Consider the following 19,385-nt stretch of genomic DNA (forward strand, 5'->3'; position numbering starts at 1 on the left):
TGCCAGTTACAAGTTTTTTATTATGTTATTATTTTGTTAAGTTGTTATTAATCTCTTGAGTGTTTACAAGCTGTGAGGAATGTGACAATTGATTCTTATTAAGAACAGCTGCAGCTGCGGGTACAACCTAAATCAGTTCTGAGATAGGGAGGAATTCCTACAGCTTCAACTCCATCAGGTGAAATGTTGTTGTTGCAACCTCCTCGGGTGAAAAAAAGCTGAAGCAACACCCCTGTTCATTTTATAAGAATCTATCACAGAGGACTGCCCCTCTGAAAAGGAAGGTAATCAGTCAGAAGAGGCTGGCTCCTTGGTATAATTCACAGCTGCGTGCTTTAAAGCAGACTGCAAGAAAGCTGGAGAGACAGTGGCGTTCCTCTAATTTAGAAGAGTCTCAGTTAGTCTGGAAAGATAGTTTAATAACGTATAAGAAAGCCCTTCGTAAAGCTAGAACTGCTTATTATTCATCATTGATAGAAGAGAATAAGAACAATCCCAGGTTTCTCTTCAGCACTGTAGCCAGTCTGACTAAGAGTCCGAGCTCTGCTGAGCCAGTTATTCCTTTAACTCTCAGCAGTGATGATTTCATGAGCTTCTTTATCAATAAAATTGTTTCTATCAGAGAGAAGATTGATGGAGTCCTTCCCACTATTATCAGTGATGTATCATCAGGTACAGCAGCTTTAGAAGTATCTTTAGAACCTGATTTGTATTTAGACAGCTTCTGTCCAGTTGATCTCTCTGAACTAACAACAGCAATAGTCTCTTCTAAACCATCAACTTGTGTTTTAGACCCAATCCCAACCAGACTGTTCAAGGAGGTTTTCCCATTAATTGACACTTCCATATTGGATTTGATCAATCTGTCTTTGTTGACAGGATATGTACCTCAGACTTTTAAGGTTGCTGTAATTAAACCTTTACTTAAAAAACCTACTCTTGACTCAGAAGTGTTGGCTCATTATAGACCTATATCCAATCTCCCTTTTTTGTCTAAAGTTCTTGAAAAAATAGTTGCAGCTCAGCTTTGTGATCACTTACACAGAAATAATCTGTTTGAAGAGTTTCAGTCAGGATTCAGAGTGCATCATAGCACAGAAACTGCACTGCTGAAAGTTACCAATGATCTCCTCTTAGCCTCTGATAGCGGACTTGTGTCTGTGCTTGTCCTGTTGGATCTCAGTGCTGCATTTGATACGGTCGATCACAGTATCTTATTACAGAGACTTGAAAATGTTATTGGGATTAAAGGAACTGCATTAGGCTGGTTTAAGTCATATTTATCTGATAGATTTCAGTTTGTTCTTGTAAATGAAGAATCTTCCTCACACACCAGAGTAAGTCATGGAGTTCCTCAGGGTTCTGTGCTTGGACCGATTCTTTTCACTTCATACATGCTTCCATTAGGTAACATTATTAGACAGCATGGCATACATTTATGCCTGTTATTTTTATATGCAGCATTTTTTATGGTGTGCAGGATGGCTATTGATATATAAGTTTTTAAACAACAGTTTTTATAAACACTGTGTATATATGATAGTAGCTGCTACATCAGGGTCATGTTGTTGCTATATTAATTAAGCAGGAAAATTGCACTTTAAACAAGCCTCTTTTTGAATATATAATTTCATTCCATCTGTTTGTCCTTTTACTTTTCTGGCATTGGACTGAAATCCTCTTCTTCATCCTCTTCTTCATCTTCCTCTTCTTCTAAACAACCTCTCATTCGGCCCCAAAGTGGAGCCAGTCTGCCCTCAGTTGTCACACCCGTTGGCTGAATTATTTGGTCTCTAGAGAGAGAAAAGCGATTAGTTATTTATAACTGAATAAATTAATATGAGAGCTTTTGGTTTACATTATGGTACAATACCATATGAACAGATTCACCGTGACATTTTGTTGATCATGCTGATGAGGCGGCATGCCTCCTCCTCCTTCTCTTCCTCTGTCATGCCCTCCATTGGATCTGGCTGCTTTGCTTCCATCCGTCCAGTCACCAGGTTAATTTTAGCTTTGGCCTCTCGATACTCCTCAGTTTCTGAGTCCGAGTCACTGGAGTAGTACGATGCATACTTCATATTACCTGAGTTCCTTCTGCCGTTTAGTAGCCCCCGAGCTGCCAACAGCCCTGCAGCGTTGCCATAGCCCGTATATTTGACAAATCGGCTGACTGTGAAGGGGAACAACATGAGAACTACAGTTTGTTAATCTATACATGTTATGTCATTTAAGGTTTTTCAGCTATGCTTCAAAAGGTTACTTCAAGTTTTACAAGTAAATAGCTGTGTTTAATTTGTTTTTCTCCAACGTTTCACATTTCTAAAATACCATACGATTATGTCATAAGCACTTCAGTTCCCATGGAAGGCTGCATTTAGCAGCCTTCCATGGTGCAGAAAGTTTGTGAACTCTTCAGGATTTTCTGTATTTCTGTATTAATTCAAAACATGATCTGTACAGAAAGCAAATAAAGAGATCTAGTTATTTAAACAGGAGAAAAACCGGTTGTTTTTTTATCATGGGAAATGAATCCTGCATATTTATGAGTTGAAAAATCCACCCTTGCTTGCAAAGATAGAAATCAATTTTACATCTTATTGCAGCAGTATGTTACCAGTAATATGGGACAGAGGCAGTAAAGATTGGAAATGGGTATTTATTACTCTGAAAACGTTATCACTTTCTTTGTGGATTGTTGTGTCTACCACTGGTGAGATCATGAACATTAACTTAGTGAAGGACAGATAGTTATTGAGCAGATGTTGATGTTCATTGTTGTTGATATTGATGTTGCTCATGTTCGGGGGGGTATGTGTGCAGTGTGGTTGTCGGTGTGATGTTGTGTGTGAGCTTATGCATGAATTGATTTGATTATTGATTTTATTATGTAAAGCACTTTGTGCTGCTTTTTGGTATGAAAAGTGCTGTATAAATAAAGTTTGGTTTGATTGAATTGATTAGATTTTTGATCTTTGGCTGCTCCAGGTTTCTAGTGGGTTCCTTTGTGACGTTGTGGGTTATTAGATGTTTCCCTCCGAGTGATTTTTATTTGTCACATATGATGAGGGTAATGATCATTTTCATTTCCTTCATTTGTCTGTTGGAATTTGAATTGTTAGATCCAGATATGGTTTTGCAAACTTTTCCTGTCTGATGAACAGCAACAATTATCTTTCAAAGGTCCTAGATAGTTTCCTTTTTTGTGACATGCGTCCTTTCTGCAAAGTCTTGTGAAGATCACTCATTGAGAGATTCATCATATTCAGAAGGGAATTATTAAGGAAAAGTAACTTTTTTCTGTGTTTGGGGGCATTTATTTAGATGTCACTACCAACCCCAAAACACATAAAAAACTTAACCCTGTCACTTTGTGTTGGTCCCCCTCGGTTGGAAAATATCTCACTTAACGAGCCATTCAGATTTTCAGTGTAAATTTATGTCACTTCGGAAGCTCACTCCCCATCCTCTGCTGAGCCTCAGCATATAAGCCCCGCCCCCTCGCATCCAAGCTGCTCGAACTAAGAAAGCAGCTTTGCTTGTAGATGTTCTGTTGTCATCTGTGCTGAGGGGCATACATCTTGCATTTACCTCCAGCCTCAGAGGACACCAGAGCCTTGTAGATAAACTATATTTGAGAGTGATTTTCCATCAAGAGTTGGCAAAAGACTGCATATTTTCAGTTATTATTTTTCATCTGACTATTTGAACGACATGGCCAGTTCAGTGCTGGTCTTGCAAAGAAACCGTGCTACAAGCATGATCAACAAAGTAACTATCTATATTTATATGAAAAAGTGTTTTTGGTATAAGTGGAAAAACAGTATGATTATGTTTGTGTTTACCCCATTAAGTTTCCAAGTTTATTTTATTTATTTATTTTATATATATATAGATATATATATTTTAAATTTTATTTCTTTATTATGTGTGTGTGCATGTGTCTCTGCGTGTGTGTACATATGTCTGTTTGTGTGTATGTGCTGGGGTGGGGCAGGGTGGGGATGGGGGCTGCTTTTAAACATGTATAGCACTTTGTGCTACATTTTAATGTATGAAAAGTGCTTTATAAATAAAGTTTGATTTGATTTGACTAAATTGCACACTGAATACCCCGGTTTTGATGACAGGTAATGTTCGTAAACACACCTTATGATACAGACTTGTGTTAGCAACAGCCAACATGACAGTGAGTCCGTATGCATTGTACAAACCGTCCTAAACTAACTGAAGTCTGATGGGTGAACCTCCCCAGCACCTCCTTCTTGTTCAGGGTTTGGTGTTGTCACGTTAAGAACAAGCTGCCGCCTTTCTCAACAACCCAACAACAGACCCAGAAAGGGAAGGGGGGGTGGAAACAGCTTGGTCCCAAGAGAGTTCTTTCAGTGAGGATGAGAGGAGATCCAGTATGCTTGAACTACCACATATTTTGACAAAAGCCCTTCTCGTACATTTCAAGAAGGCTTTAGGAAATTGTGTCAACTTGTTAAAAAAGGCAAAATATGTCACCTTAAAAAAAAGGATGAGAAGTGGCACCTAACTGACATCCCATTGATTGAAAAACACCTGATTCTTCTTTCAGGTTAACCGCTTAGTCTTCAGAGTCTTTTGAACCTCATATGCTGTTTATGTAATATTATCTTGCTCAATGAATAAAGAACAAGTTTTAGGGCTTTTCCTCTTATTGTTGAAATGGATTCTTTATAACCGCTCTTAAGACTTTGAAAATTATATTTTAATTATATCCTGGGTCATGTATATGCAGAAATATAGAAAGCTGAAAGTTTCAAGCACCTTTTGTGAGGGAGGACTACTGCCTCCATCTAAACATAGATCTTCATCTTTTCCATGAAAAATGATTTCACAGGGGTGAAGCCATGCAGCTGAATGATCTGGTGAACTATGAGCGTACCGTTTTCTTTACAGAGCACAAACAGAAGCTCAGCAGCACAGTCCTTCACGTCCGTGTCAACGTGAGTCATCAGGCGGACCAGCTTGCCTCTGAGCATGCCGTCATGCTCAGGTCGGATGGCAACATCCCTCAGTGGAGGTAAGATCTGGGCCAAAAGTGGAGGTCAGATGAAAACATTAATCCTGTGTCCAGTGTAAAAGTGTTTTTCCAAGAATCCCTCTAATCATTCATCCCAGTCAGTGTTGCAGGGGGCTGGAACCTTAGCTAGCTGCCATCAGGCAACAGGCAGTGTGCACTGTACACGTGGGATGGGAATCGAAAACCGGTTCTTGTTGAGAACCGGTTCCCAGTGCTTCAATTCCTTGGAATCGTTTGGCGATTTTGCAAACGATTCCCTTATCGATTCCAGTGGGCGCGAATGATGTCACCACACAACGTTGCTTGGCGAGTCCCGCGCAGCCAGCAGCCAACAGTAAACATGGCGCCCAAGCGGTACAAACGCTCGAAAGTTTGATTACACATCCCTAAAAAAAGACGACAACAGGGCAACTTGCAAAGTGAATATTTCACCAAAGGGAGGAAATACTACCAACATGCAATAACTATGAATGAATGATTAACGTCTGTGAATCTGAACCCAGCAACGTTAGCAACGTTAGCATGTCCTCGGCTAACACTGCAGGTAACTAACTAACTAATAAACACTGCCTATCATGTTAGCACCATTTGCCTCATTGTAAAAGCTGCTGTTAGTAACGGTTAAGGTTAAATGAATGCCTTCTCAGGCATTACATTTAGATGAAATCATGAGAGACAGAGCCTGACTGGCTCAGAGCCAGAGGCTGGTGGTACTACCCCCAGTTCACCTCTACCTCCAGCTTCTCCTTTCACCAGAGTAGGAAGAGTTAAATTACCCAGGCCAGGATAGACCAATGTGGACCTCACCGTTGTTGGGTTTGTGAGGTCATGACTCGTGTTACTTCTAAACTAAACAAAGTTGATGCTAATCGACCGGTTTGTTGTCCTTTTTCTCCAAATGAGAATCGATAAGGGAACCGACAAAGAACCGAATCGTTAAGCAGAATCGAAAATGGAATTGGAATCGTAAGAATCTCATCAATTGCGATCACTAGTCGTAGTCCATTACAGAGCCAACAAAAAGGCAACTAGCATTCATGCTTCCACTTACTCCTATGGTGAATCACCAATTAGCCTACCATGCACGTTTTTCTGCAGTGAGGAATACAAAGCACCTGAAGAGAACCCACCCATGCACATTCCACACAGAAAGGCCCCAGATTCGAACCTACTTGCTGTGAGGTGACAGTGCCATCCAACCCCATCACTGTGCAGCCCAAGAAACCCTTTAATATTAACATTTAGAATAAATAATTTACCCCCCCAAAAAGGAAAAAAATCTATTTCCATATTATCATAATGGGATATAATGGGATAGCATAAGAAATGAAGTTCTTCTACATAACCAAACGTGCTTTGCTCAAGCATGCATTAGACGTATTTTCTTACTTACAACCAAAATGACCCCTAATGTGTATGACTGTATGAACTGATATATAATTATCCAAAGATCTCTGATTGCTACATTCAGAAGGACTGAAATCCTGATTCTGGTCCATAGTTGAGTTTGTTATTTGTTCTTGAGTTGAGTTGAGTTGAGTTGAAAATGCATTTATATTTGGATTGAACTTCAAACGTGACAGCTCCCAGAATAATGATGCTGCTATAACTGAAGTAGAAGCTTTGATGTTTGTAGATCGCCTCTGAGGAGACAAGAGTATTTCTAATGCACAGGCTCCAAACATGATTCACACAATATTTGGTAGAAAAAGGAAGAAGGACAAAATATTTCACCTTTTGCCGTAAATAGTGACGTGTCACCCTGTGTACTCGCGAACTCTCAGTCAGTAAATTCAGTACAGGTGTTAGTTTCTCTTTCAGCTTCTGACCCTGTGAATATTTAAGCAATATTATATTTCACACGTTAGAATAACAACAACAACAACAACACTCAAAACAATAAATTGATCAACAATTATGTACTGTTCATTTATCTCAGAATTTTAGATGTTTCAATATAGACCTTGAGATAAATATTGTGCAGATTTGCAAAAAGAGGCAACCTTTTTTGCATTTGTTTCTGAAGTCTTTTACTATTTTTAATTCTAGAAGTTAGAAGTCTACCCCACATCCTATTTAGATTCCCTTCTGTGGGATTCCTCTCCATTTTATTGACTACACCTGTGTCTCATTATCTCCCTCTCCTTATGTATTTAAGCTGTGTTTCCCTTCCCTGTCAGCGTTCCAGCACATTTCCATAGTGAGTGTTTCTGGTAAATGATTCCTGCTTGCTTTTTTGACCACGATTTTTGCCTTGTATTTCTGGTACCTCTACTCTGCGATTTGGATTTACTGCTTTTGAACTGATTAAATGGCTCTTCAACTCTATATTTCTGAGTCCAACCTGTCTGATCATGATGCCATCATTTGGTAATGATAGTAATTCTTATCAGCCCAAGTTTGCAAAACTACTTTATATACGACATATATAAATAAAAAAAATGATTTGCATTGTGAGATGTAGGAAAACAAAAGAGTTTTTATGGAGCTGAAATTATTGTGGTTGTATTAATTTTCTTTTTGAATAAGTGCAAGATGATAATCATAGAGAGATTTTTCTTTACCCGTATTATTTCTATTTTATTCATTTCAATTTCACAATGTGCAATATTATTTATACTAGGTCACTTTACTTTTTGGTACTGTTGTTGCTGCTGTGACAAGTGAATTTCCCCGTTGTGGGATAAATAAAGTACAATCTAATCTAAACTACATTTGATCTTGAAACAATACAGAAGTGTTTATTTTAGAATCATCTATTTTAAATTTTTTGTGACAAAAAATGACAAATTCCTGACAACAGTCATTTTCAAAGTAAACCAAGCCTGCTTATCTTTAAAGCGCACGGAATAAATCAGATAAAAGAAAAAAGGGACATAAGAATTTTAGTCGTATTTGAATCTTCAAGATAATAATTCCATTTCTGTACAACAACTTGTATACACTTGCCCCGTTCAGGCGTCTGTCCATCAACAACAGCATTGCATGGACACAGTCCATGTTGACTCCCTCACACGTGTGCTTTGCCTGGTCCACAGAGACAGACAGCAGGACATCCAGACAGGTCAGTGGCAGTGCTGACAGGATGTTCACCGTGTGTCTGTGGAAAAGATGGACAGCCTTTTTTATTTTAAGAACATTATCTTAGTTATCAACATTACCATCTTCATGTAATTTTAGGCCCACTCTATCACAAGTGGAAACCTTGTAATTTTTATAGCTAAAAACATAGTTCTCTGACCCTTGAAGTTCCTCAGTTGTGTCCTCTCCATCACACGACAGCAACAGACAACAGCGCAGAACTGCTGCTAGGTGGCGATACAGAGCAGCTTCTTCCTGCCGAGGACACAATATTGTTTAAGATAGGGTTTATTTGTCATGGTTAACAGTAATGTAATGTTTAACATGGCACTAGAATAGTGTGGTCAAGTGTGAGTAATTTACTCTGATAATGTTATCAATGTATCAATTTGACTCTTTGTAAACTTTGTTCATTTTTCCCACGGGTCACGCAGATAAACGGAAAGCTCCACACTAAAAAAGTGTGGGGGCAGCGCAGCACTCACAATGAGATCACGAGAGCTCCAAATATTATGAAGCTCCAAAAGGAGGGGATATAGGCATTACTCCAGTTTTGGGCTAACGTTAGGCCCTTAAAAGGATTCTCTGAAAGAGGAAATGAGTGAAGGAGTGATATAAATTCCATCCAAGTCATAGAGCAGTATATTTAGTTTACTTTTCCAGGTACATTGGAGAGAAGATATGAATTATTATCCCTTCGACTCGCCCATAGTAATGAGCTTTGAGGTCAGGGATACAAGCTGCCAGAACAAGTATACACTTAACTAGAAAATTTCTGAAGAAATTTTGATGGGTGCCAATCTACTGCCCGTCCAATCGATAAACCCTTTAGTTCAGTTAAAGTCGAGAGTGTCCTGTCACATATAAACTTTGAATGAGGTCTCTGCGATGTCGGATGGCTGAGTTATGGCAACTCCAAAATAGGGCAGTTTCTGGCATTTGAGGCAAAAGTGCCTTCTTTTTCTCTCCTTATGACCATGAGTTTTAATCCTGATGCATATGCCTGGAACAAACCTATAAAGTTGAGAGTCTCCTGTCACATATAAACTTTGAATGAGGTCTCTGTGATGTCGTATGGCTGAGTTATGAGGCCTCCAAAACAGGGCATTTTTTGGCATTTTTGGGGCTCGTTCAGTGCTTTTCAATCAACAGGTCTGATGAAGACAGTTATGTCATTTTTTATCAAGGTCCTGTTTAAAATACAGCTTTAATGGCATTTTCAAAATGGCCTCATTTAGTGCTTTTCAATCGATTTTCCCATTCCATTTTGTGCTTCTGCCAGTCCCAAAATGGAGAAGACGGCTATATCATTTTTATCAAGGTCCAGTTTAAAAAAACGTTTTTTTTTAGCATTTTAAAATGCATTTTGGGCTATTTAAGTGCTTTTCAATCGATTTTCCCATTGAATTTTGGGTCTCTGCGAGGGAATATGGGAATATGGGAATACTAAGCAAATCAACCAACAGCTGAAAGAAAATAGGAAGCCTACGTCAGTAGTTATTAAGTTTTATTTACGCTCTAACTATGTCCCACATGCAGAGTACTATGACTGAATGTAGTAAATATGTTTTTTAATTCTTTTTTTAACTATCATTGTGGTTTTGCACAAAACTAACAAATGACCAAATTTTTTTAATTTCACAAGAAGCTAATGGGTCCTAAGTGGCACATAAAGTCTAGTATTACTCTGTGAAAAAGATGTGTTCCATTAGTTTCTCTAATCCAGCTTAACAGTGATTAAGTTCTTAACAGCGTTCAGAGGTGTAAACAGGAGCTGAACAGGCAAATAAGAAAAAAAGTGATTTAAGAAATGAGTTCAGCTTATAAAAAGTCGATTTGTGAGCCAACCATTAAATGCATGCGTTCACCTCATCTGGCTCCTGTTTGTGGAACCTGTGAGTTATGTTGAAAAGTGTCTTCAGGAGCTCAATGACGTCTTGCAGCGTCTCTTTGGATATGGGCGGGGCTCTGCTGTCCAAAATCACCTCGTACCCCTCACCCCACCTCACAGCCAGGCACTGCTCCAAAGCTTTGGTTAGCACCGATACTCCATGCTCCTGGTGGACACAAATAAACCTCTGAGCTCTGAGCATGATGTAAAAACACCTTTTAAAAGCAGTTCATGGTTTGGAAGATATTACAGTATAAATACGACCAATATCAGAAAATCTCATCAGATTAATGCACAGGACCATACGTACAATATCTACTATGATGAGATTGATATGTTTTAGTAATGATAAAGAAATTATATAAATAATGGTGTTAAACCCTAGTTACTACATTTAGTAGGCTTTTTGTGGAAGCTTTGTAGATTTTCTCACAATAAAGAAACAACTAATAAACGATCAGTTTCATCATTATATTCTTTAAGATTGTAATGTGGTACATAGAATCTTCTTGCATTTCAATCAAACAGAAGAAAATTTTGGAACTATAGTTTTTGTTTTTCAACATAACAGAATCTTAATGCAGGGAAACAGCACTTACCTGCTGTAGTTGCAGTCTGAGCTCAGGCCTCAGTGCTGTCAATAAGAAAAGCAGCCTCAACTTGTAAAACTGGTCACTGGGTGGCACCCTCCTCCAGATGCCCTCCTTCAGACTGTCCCACAATCCTTGCAAAAGCCTTCCATGGAAACAGGAATAAAATCAAAAGTGAGTCCAGGGGTTGCTTAGCAGCTGGCAAGCGTCATTCATAACCCATCTCTATTTTCTTTATGTACATATAACATTTGTATATAGCAGGAAAAATTGAGAAATATTTGTGGCATTATGGCAATGCAAATATTTTATCTAAGTGCCAAAAATATGCATTTATAGCAAAATAATCAATTCATTGCCAGTTATCTCATTCAATTCTAGATATTTGTTCAGAAAGTGTCAGTGAACCAATTTTTCACCAATTTAAAAAATGATAATTTATTACAATTCATATGGGTTGACTGTAAATGAAAACTACCTCTCAACCTTCTGTAAAATTCACAAAAGAGATAGGAATATGCTATTTATTTTTTTGTTGCTGTTAGTTTTATTTTAAAAAGTCATGACTTATTTTTGCTAACTCTAGGCCCAAAATAAATGAAATACAACTTTTGTGGCACTCGATGATATGGAACAACAAAAAAGACAATGCTTATATACACTATATTGCCAACACTATTCACTCACCCATCCAAATAATTAAATTCTGGTGTTCCACTCACTTCCATGGCCACGTGTATAAATTCAAGCACCTAGGCATGCAGACTGCTTCTACAAATATCTGTGAAAGAATGGGTCGCTCTCAGGAGCTCAGTGAATTCCAGCGTGGTACCATGATAGGATGCCACCTGTGCAACAAGTCCAGTCAGGAAATTTCCTCGCCACTAAATATTCCACAGCCAACTGTTAGCGGTGTTATAACAAAGCGGAAGTGATTGGGAAAAACAGCAACTCAGCCACGAAGCGGTCGGCCAGGTAAAAAGACAGAGCGGGGTCAGAGGATGCTGAGGCTCACAGTGCTCAGAGGTCGCCGACAATTCGACTGAATTGAACTGAATTGAACATAAGTTCATAAGTAAAAGCAGATGAGCGAATACTTTTGGCAACATAGTGTAGCTCAACAAATGTTTAAGGTGTCATTAGTGTTTAAAAATGACTGAAAGGTCATTTGTTTTTTATAAATGACCTTTCTCTAAACATTTTTTCTCAATGTTTAGATTAATAACCATATTTGAATAAACCCACCTTAGAGCACTGGCCCTCTCTCGTGCCCAGGGACTGTTGTAGACGATATTGCACAAGACTTTCATGGCCTCCTTCTTACACACCGTCTCATCCTCTTCCTTCTCTTCCTCCTCACTATCATCTTCTCGGGCATCTTTCTTCCCAGGGGCAAGCACTACATCACCCTCATCACCTTTCCACTTATAGTAGCGATTATCATAGCTGTTCATGTCGGCAACACCAGCTACCTCCAAAGGAATAGAAATTGAAACCACAGAGCTAACAGTTGTGCTAACGTTAGCTTCCGCTGCCTCCTCACAGTCACTCCCTGCTCCTCTCTCAATGTGCATGTAAGTTTGGGCTGATTGATTTTCAGATCTTTCCTTGTCTTGCTGTGGGCATGTTTGCAGTAATTTGATGCCTCCTAGGTGTGCTAAGGTGATTAGAGCTCTATCAGTGACCATGGGCCCCAGGGCCCTGCGGTCACGGGACAGGATACGCAGTGTATGCAGGCAAACCCGTAAAACTGCTGGCTGTAGTTGACCACTGACAAAGCAAAGTAGGGCTGCAGACAGATCCTGGAAAGATATTTAGTTAAGAGGGAGAGGTGACATTAGAAATAAAATGTTAGGGATATATCATATTGCACATGCATACATTAGAGGTTCCACAAATCACTAGTCATACACATAACACATGGGAAGTGGGATCCAAATCCATAATTTTATGGAATTTTCTAAAATGCCAGTTTAATATCTGTATTTCTGCCAATCCACTACATGTGCTGTTAAAACCTGGCAGTTATAGAATTGCACACAGACAGGATACAATTACTGGCCTACCTGTCGGAGAAGAAGATCTGATTTGTCATCGTCAGAGCTTGAGTCAGAATCAGAGTCGGAATCATCGTCCCTTACCTTGTTCTTCTTGAACTGACCAACCAAGAAATGGAATTAGTACTACAAATTCTCAAGATGTAATTCTAATTTTCAGAAACAACTGAACAACTGAAAATGAACTACAGTGATCTTCAACTTAGTTGCAGGTGAGAAAAAATATAAATGCTTTCAGAAATATAAATAATGATTGTTTATTTTTATCAATTTACAAAATGCAAAGTGAGTGAACAAAAGAAAAATCTAAATCAAATCAATATTTAGTGTTACTACATTTTGCCTTCAAACCAGCACCAATTCTTATAGGTACACTTGCACAAAGTCAGGGATTTTGTAGGATCATAGTCAGGTGTATGATCAACCAATTATACCAAACAGGTGCTAATGGTCATCAATGTCACACGTAGGTTGAAACACAGTCATGAACTGAAACAGAAACATCTGTGAAGGAGGCTTAAAACTGGGTGAGGAAAAGCCAAACTCTGCTACCAAGGTTAGGTTGGGAAAGTTTCAAGATTGAGCACAGCAACAAGACACAAGGTAGTTAGTTATACTGCTTCAGCAAGGTCTCTCCCAGGCAAAGATTTCAAAGCAGACTGGGGTTTCAAGATGTGCTGTTCAAGCTCTTTTGAAGAAGCACAAAGACGTTGAGGATCGTAGAAGCAGTGGTCGGCCAAGGAAACTTAGTGCAGCAGATGAAAGACACATCAAGCTTATTACCCTACGAAATCGGAAGATGTCCAGCAGTGCCATCAGCTCAGAAACCAGTGGGACCCAGGCGCACCCATCTACTGTCCGGAGAAGTCTGGCCGGAAGTGGTCTTCATGGAAGAGTTGCAGCCAAAAAGCCACACCTCCGACGTGGAAACATGGCCAAGCAACTCAAGTATGCACGAAAACATAGGAACTGGGGTGCAGAAAAATGGCAGCAGGTGCTCTGGACTGATGAGTCAAAATTTGAAATATTTGGCTGTCGCAGAAGGCGGTTTGTTCATGGAAGGGCTGGAGAGCGGTACAATAATGAGTGTCTGCAGGCAACAGTGAAGCATGGTGGAGGTTCCTTGAACGTTTGGGGCAGCATTTCTGCAAATGGAGTTGGAGATTTGGTCAGGATTAACGGTATTCTCAATGCTGAGAAATACAGGCAGATACTTATCCATCATGCAATACCATCAGGGAGGCGTATGATTGACCCCTAATTTATTCTGCAGCAGGACAACGACCCCAAACATACAGCCAAAGTCATTAAGAACTATCTTCAGCATGAAGAAGAACAAGAAGTACTGGAAGTGATGGAATGGCGCCCACAGAGCCCTGATCTCAACATCATCGAGTGTGTCTGGTATTACATGAAGAGAGAGAAGGATGTGAGAAAGCCTACATCCACAGAAGATCTGTGGTTCGTTCTCCAAGATGTTTGGAACAACCTACCAGCCGAGTTCCTTCAAAAACTGCAAGTGTACTTAGAAGAATTAGCCGCATTCCCACTGTAGGAACCTTTGGCAGTTCCTAGAACCTTTTAATCCACGGGGACGTTTTTTCCCGCATTCGGACATACAGGAACTCGGGACCATCGCCCTCAGTTCCTATAACCATTTTAGCTCCTTCTCTGAGGCTGGGTCTGTTCTGGGTTCTATAGGAACACATCTGACGGAGGTGGTTGGTAGCTCCGCCCCTTGTCAGGCTGAAATGTTTCCTCATACGACACGGACACAACCTTGGCGTGTTTAATAAGTTAAACCTCCACGTCGTCTCCTTTGTCTGCGGCGCTCTGCTCTCCTTCCTTCATGAAACCAAGAAGTACGGCCTGCGCTCCATCCTGCGTCTCCTGACTCTCTCTGTGAGCTCTTCCAGCCTCCATGTTAGACGCCCGATGTGATCGTCCATGATTAATATCACCATCATGCAGACCATGAACACGGTGGCCTCCCCGCTCTCCATGTTAGCTTCTTTGTGGTGTTTTTTCTTCTCTCCTTACTTTTCGCGGGTTTTGTTTTGTTTTGTTTTGTTGTTGAATGTGGTGCTAAAGTAACACGTCGCTGTCGCAGACGGTTGCATCGCATCAGTCCCTATCAGGTCCCGACTCATGTGCGAATGCAAACTGAAACAGTTCCGCTGGGGAAGGACAGTTATCAGAATGAAATTCGAGGAGGACCGTTATTAGAACTGCGTTCTTGGAACTGCTCTGTCCGAATACGGCTAAAGATGCTGTTGAAGGCAAAGGGTGGTCACACCAAATATTGATTTGATTTAGATTTCTCTTTTCTTCATTCACAGCATTTTGTTGATTGATGAAAATAAATGATTAACGCTTCCATTTTTGAAAGCATTCTTTGTTTACAGCCTTTTTTCAAACCTGCCTAAAACTTTTGCACAGTACTGTATATACAGTGCATTCGGAAAGTATTCAGACCCCCTTCAATTTTTCACTATTTGTTATGTTGCAGCCTTATGTTAAAATCATTTAAATAAATTTTTTCCCCTGCAGTCTACACTCTGCACCCTATAATGACAGCACAAACACAGAATTATAGAATTTTTTGCAAATTTATTAAAAAAGAAAAACTGAAATATCACAAGAACTTAAGTATTCAGACCCTTTGCTCAGTACTTAGTAGAGGCACCTTTTTAGCCAGAACAGCCATGAGTCTTCTCGGGAATGATGGTTGTCTTTCTGCAACTTTCTCCCATATCCACACAGGATCTCTGGAGCTCAGCCAGAGTCGTCTTTGGGTTCTTGGTTACCTCTCGCACCAAGGCTCTTCTCCCCCGACTGCTCAGTTTGGCTGGACGACCAGCTCTAGGAAGAGTCCTGGTTGTCTGAAACTTCTTCCATTTGAGAATTATTGAGGCCACAGTGCTCTTAGGAACATTAAGTGCAGCCGAAATTCTTTTGTAGCCTTGGCCAGATCTGTGCCTTGCCACAATTTTGTCTCGGAGCTCTTCTGGCAGTTCCTTTGACCTCATGGCTCTCATTTTACTCTGACATGCACTGTGAGCTGTAAGGCCTTATATAGTCAGGTGTGTGCCTTTTCAAATCATGTCCAATCAATTTAAGTCAGCACAGGTTGACTCTAATGAAGGTGTAGAACCATCTCAAAGGTGATCAAAAGAAATGGACAGCACCTGAGTTAAATACGTGAGTGTCACAGCAAAGGGTCTGAATACTTATGTTCACATGATATTTCAATTTTTCTTTGTTAATTAATTTGCAATTTTTTTTTAAAATTCTGAGCTTGTGCTGTTATTATAGGGTGCAGAGTGTAGATTGATGGAGAAAAAAAATTAATTTAAATGATTTTAACATAACGGTGCAACATAACAAATGGTGAAAAGTTGAAGGGGGTCTGAATACTTTCCGAATGCACTGTATATATATATCTATAGATCTGGGTCGTGGAAAAATGAGTTTTGAGTATTTATGATTTATTGTCCAGTTGCACTGATGGTACCCAGTTGCACTGACAACATTACTTGACTACCTCCAAGGCAACACACAGAGTCTTCCCATGCATGATTAGTTTGTGCAGCTTAATGGAGGTCAGCATGGGTAAAATGAGTCATGAAGTATTAAAGCAGCTTTAGAATTGACAGCTGTACCTGATTAGTAATCGGTTATGAGAGACACACATTTATGCATACACTGGGAGTGACAAAACATTCTGAGCACCTTTTCAGATTACTGTAATACAAAATAAACTAATTATCATCACATCTCTCTTTAGCTTTCTCTATCACATGATTCATTTACCAGTTCAAGTTGGTCTTGCTGAACCAGAACCAGAAAGGCATGTGTAAAAAACAGAAAAAAGAGACTAAATTATGCCTCCAGAGCCATAGCAGAGAGTCAAATCTAGGCTGTTTCTAACATATTTCTTTTTCTATTTTCTATTTCTAAGTGTAACTATGACATGTTTAGAGAGGGAATAAATCCATAAACTACCATATTATGAGCTTTAATAAATATTGGAACCACTCACACAGGCTTTAACTCAATCAGTCATATTCTCAAGCTAAAAGGCTGATTGACTGAAGGACAGTCAAATGAAAAGGCATCAGTAACTCACATTAAGTCCAAGTTCCTAGTTGACTGCACAATTACATTATAAGTACATAGTTCTTTCATTATATTTTGAGAATTTCTCCCATTTGTTTAAAAAAGCTGTTTTGCTTTATGCAGATGAAAGAAGTAGGACTCATGCATGCTGAAGGAACTGCCACCTCCAAAACTGAAGCCTCATAAAGGTAGTAAAAGCTGCAGCAGACTACGAGCACGTGTACTGAGGTACAGCAGAGGTTGGGACTTATACAAGCTTTATGTTAGATAAGCTCCAAGACAGTTTAAGTGTGAAGTAGAGGACAAATGGCAAGAGAGAAACAAAGAAGCACAACAATGAAAAAGGAAGCATGAGAAGGGAAAGATATACAGGCTAAAATAGTTTGGTTACTGACCTTCTTCTTCTCATGCATCTCTGTGTTAAAAAAAAAGCACTCTGCATACTGTGGAGAGAGAGAGAGAAAAGTTAAACAAGATAGAGGAAGGATGAAACTATTAAAATATTTTACCACTGTGATAATGTAGCTGTACATCAGGCCAGTCAAGCTGCAACTTTAAAATACCCCTGTAAGTAGGTATTTCCTAAAGACAATATTTAAAAGAAAATGCTGTATTTCTGTTTACCCTACATTCTCTGTCACTGTCTTGGCTGCAAAATATAAATTGAATTTATATAGCTGTATATAAAAAAAATGTTTTGTGTGTGTTTTAGCCTTTAAGTAGATGGTAAATAATGCTGAAATTATTAATTTCACTTTTGCACAAAAAAATAAATAGAAATTTTGGTATGTTGCAAATTTGTGACAACAGGCATCCTGGTCAATTTGGAGTCAATTTGGTATGTTTGGTATGTAATGTGGTATGTTGCTTATTTGCAACACCAGGCATAATGGTCAATAATAAGATAACAACAACACAGTAATGTAACAGTGAAAAAACAATGTTTTTTTTATTCACCCTTTTTTTTTTTTTACATATTTATTTATATAAAGGTTCCTAGGTCCGTAGTGAATATGGACTAACCGGCATTGGGGGAATAAAGATGCTATCTCAGCTGGTTGATTGAGTCAAACGGTTTGTAGCATATATGCGACAATAGGAGTGTATTTTTTTTTTACATCTATCTATTTTGTTTATTGGATATGATTTTGAGAGCAAGGCAGTGGATGGGAGCAAGAATGGGTGTGGCTACATTGCTAAAGTCTGGCTCTATATGAACGAATTGGATTATTTTATGAATTATGATTATTATTAATTAATTGAATTCCAATTGGCTTGAATTGGACTTACTATCTAAGTGCCTTGAGATGACATTTGTTGTATTTGGCGCTATATAAATAAAAATGAATTGAATTAAAGTCACACAGAGAAGATAAGAGAGCAGTAGAGTAAGTGGCAGAAAAAACATATTTCAGTAGGAAAAAGAGAGAGACCACGGCAGTACAAGACAAGTAATGGGCTTTTTGCTTTTGCATTATTTCAGACTGTTTCATCCAGCCAACCGCAACTATTGTTACTATTGCATCCAGACCGTTTCCATGGTTACAAAAATAAATGTTTCTGGACCCAGACCGATGCAGTAATCATTAGTAACCATTAGTAACCATTAGTAACCATTAGTAACCATTAGTAACCTGGGTATTGTAGCTCTCCAGAAGGAGCTGGACAGTGTCCTGGTCTCCTTGGCCAATGCTCGCAATAATCCTCCCCACGTCGGGTGCCATGCCTGAGGTCCAAAGAAAAATAACCCCGTGCTTAAAAAGGATAACTTTATTTGATAAAACATTCCAGTCATTTTATCTAACAAATTATCTAAATGTTATACTACTATCAGGAAAAATCAACTGAAAATTGAACTAAACATAACTAGAAATATTGTATTTTGATATGATTTTTGTTAAATATTAAAGATTAATTTGAAAATAAGTAAACTATAAAACACAAAATACCTCTTACACTCATAAGAAAAAACCTGAAAAACAAGATTAATTGTACACAAAATTTTCATGTAAACACATCTAAACCTCAAATTGAATTTCATTAAAGTGTTTTGGATTAAAACTTGGCAGAAAAAGTTTGTTTTCTTTTTAACTAAAATGTTCAGGTATATAAAATAGAATTTGTATTAGTAGAAATTCTACCATTTAGTCAGTCAGTTAACTAACACAATAATTATAATAATAATACTAACAGTAACAATAATACTAATAATAACAACAACAATAATAATGTAGTGTACTAATACAGTACAATTAACTCTTGACTTACCAGTTGGCCTTACAAACACAATTGGACACACGCAGCCTCCCACAGCTTCCCTTAGATAGAATGGCTAAATGTAATCTTCTCCCTCTGCACACACCCTCCCCCCTTCACTTCCTGGATGAACTCTGGACACCCCCACTACTTTATATGCATGGAAATAAGTTTACTGAACTGATTCGAACCATGAAACAAAGTAACAATAGTGAATGTGAGAAAACATTCTAAATAGATTACCATTACTACAAATAAAAATGATAATCATAATAAAAAAACATAATTGTAAGAATGACCATAATGATAATAATTATGATGATAATGAAAATTATAGGGCT

At 38.7% G+C, this 19,385-nt stretch overlaps 1 protein-coding gene across 1 annotated transcript; it reads right to left on the reverse strand.

The window, feature by feature from the left end:
- Positions 1–1,886: 1,886 nt before the first annotated feature.
- LOC142371323 (chaperone Ric-8A-like) lies at positions 1,887–18,512 on the reverse strand. The gene is made up of 11 exons (XM_075453973.1): positions 18,423–18,512; positions 17,184–17,231; positions 12,237–12,414; positions 11,858–11,978; positions 10,622–10,757; positions 10,000–10,188; positions 8,292–8,386; positions 8,000–8,150; positions 6,785–6,880; positions 4,913–5,057; positions 1,887–2,173 (listed from the first exon to the last, which is right to left on the reverse strand). The coding sequence occupies exons 1-11, from the start codon at positions 18,510–18,512 to the stop codon at positions 1,887–1,889; spliced, it is 1,536 nt and encodes a 511-aa protein (XP_075310088.1).
- Positions 18,513–19,385: the final 873 nt, after the last annotated feature.

The sequence above is a fragment of the Odontesthes bonariensis genome, chromosome 21 (assembly GCF_027942865.1).
Source record: "Odontesthes bonariensis isolate fOdoBon6 chromosome 21, fOdoBon6.hap1, whole genome shotgun sequence".
Taxonomy (NCBI): domain Eukaryota; kingdom Metazoa; phylum Chordata; class Actinopteri; order Atheriniformes; family Atherinopsidae; genus Odontesthes; species Odontesthes bonariensis.

Bases quoted from the DNA above. Each gene is read 5' to 3' on its own strand.
- LOC142371323 (XM_075453973.1), bottom strand. From the start codon at position 18,512: ATGGCACCCGACGTGGGGAGGATTATTGCGAGCATTGGCCAAGGAGAC. The intron at 17,232-18,422 runs GTTACTAATGGT...CTCTCTCCACAG, and splicing joins TGGAGAGCTACAATACCCAG to TATGCAGAGTGCTTTTTTTT. The intron at 6,881-7,999 runs GCAAGTGTATAC...AAATATTCACAG, and splicing joins TGGACAGACGCCTGAACGGG to GGTCAGAAGCTGAAAGAGAA.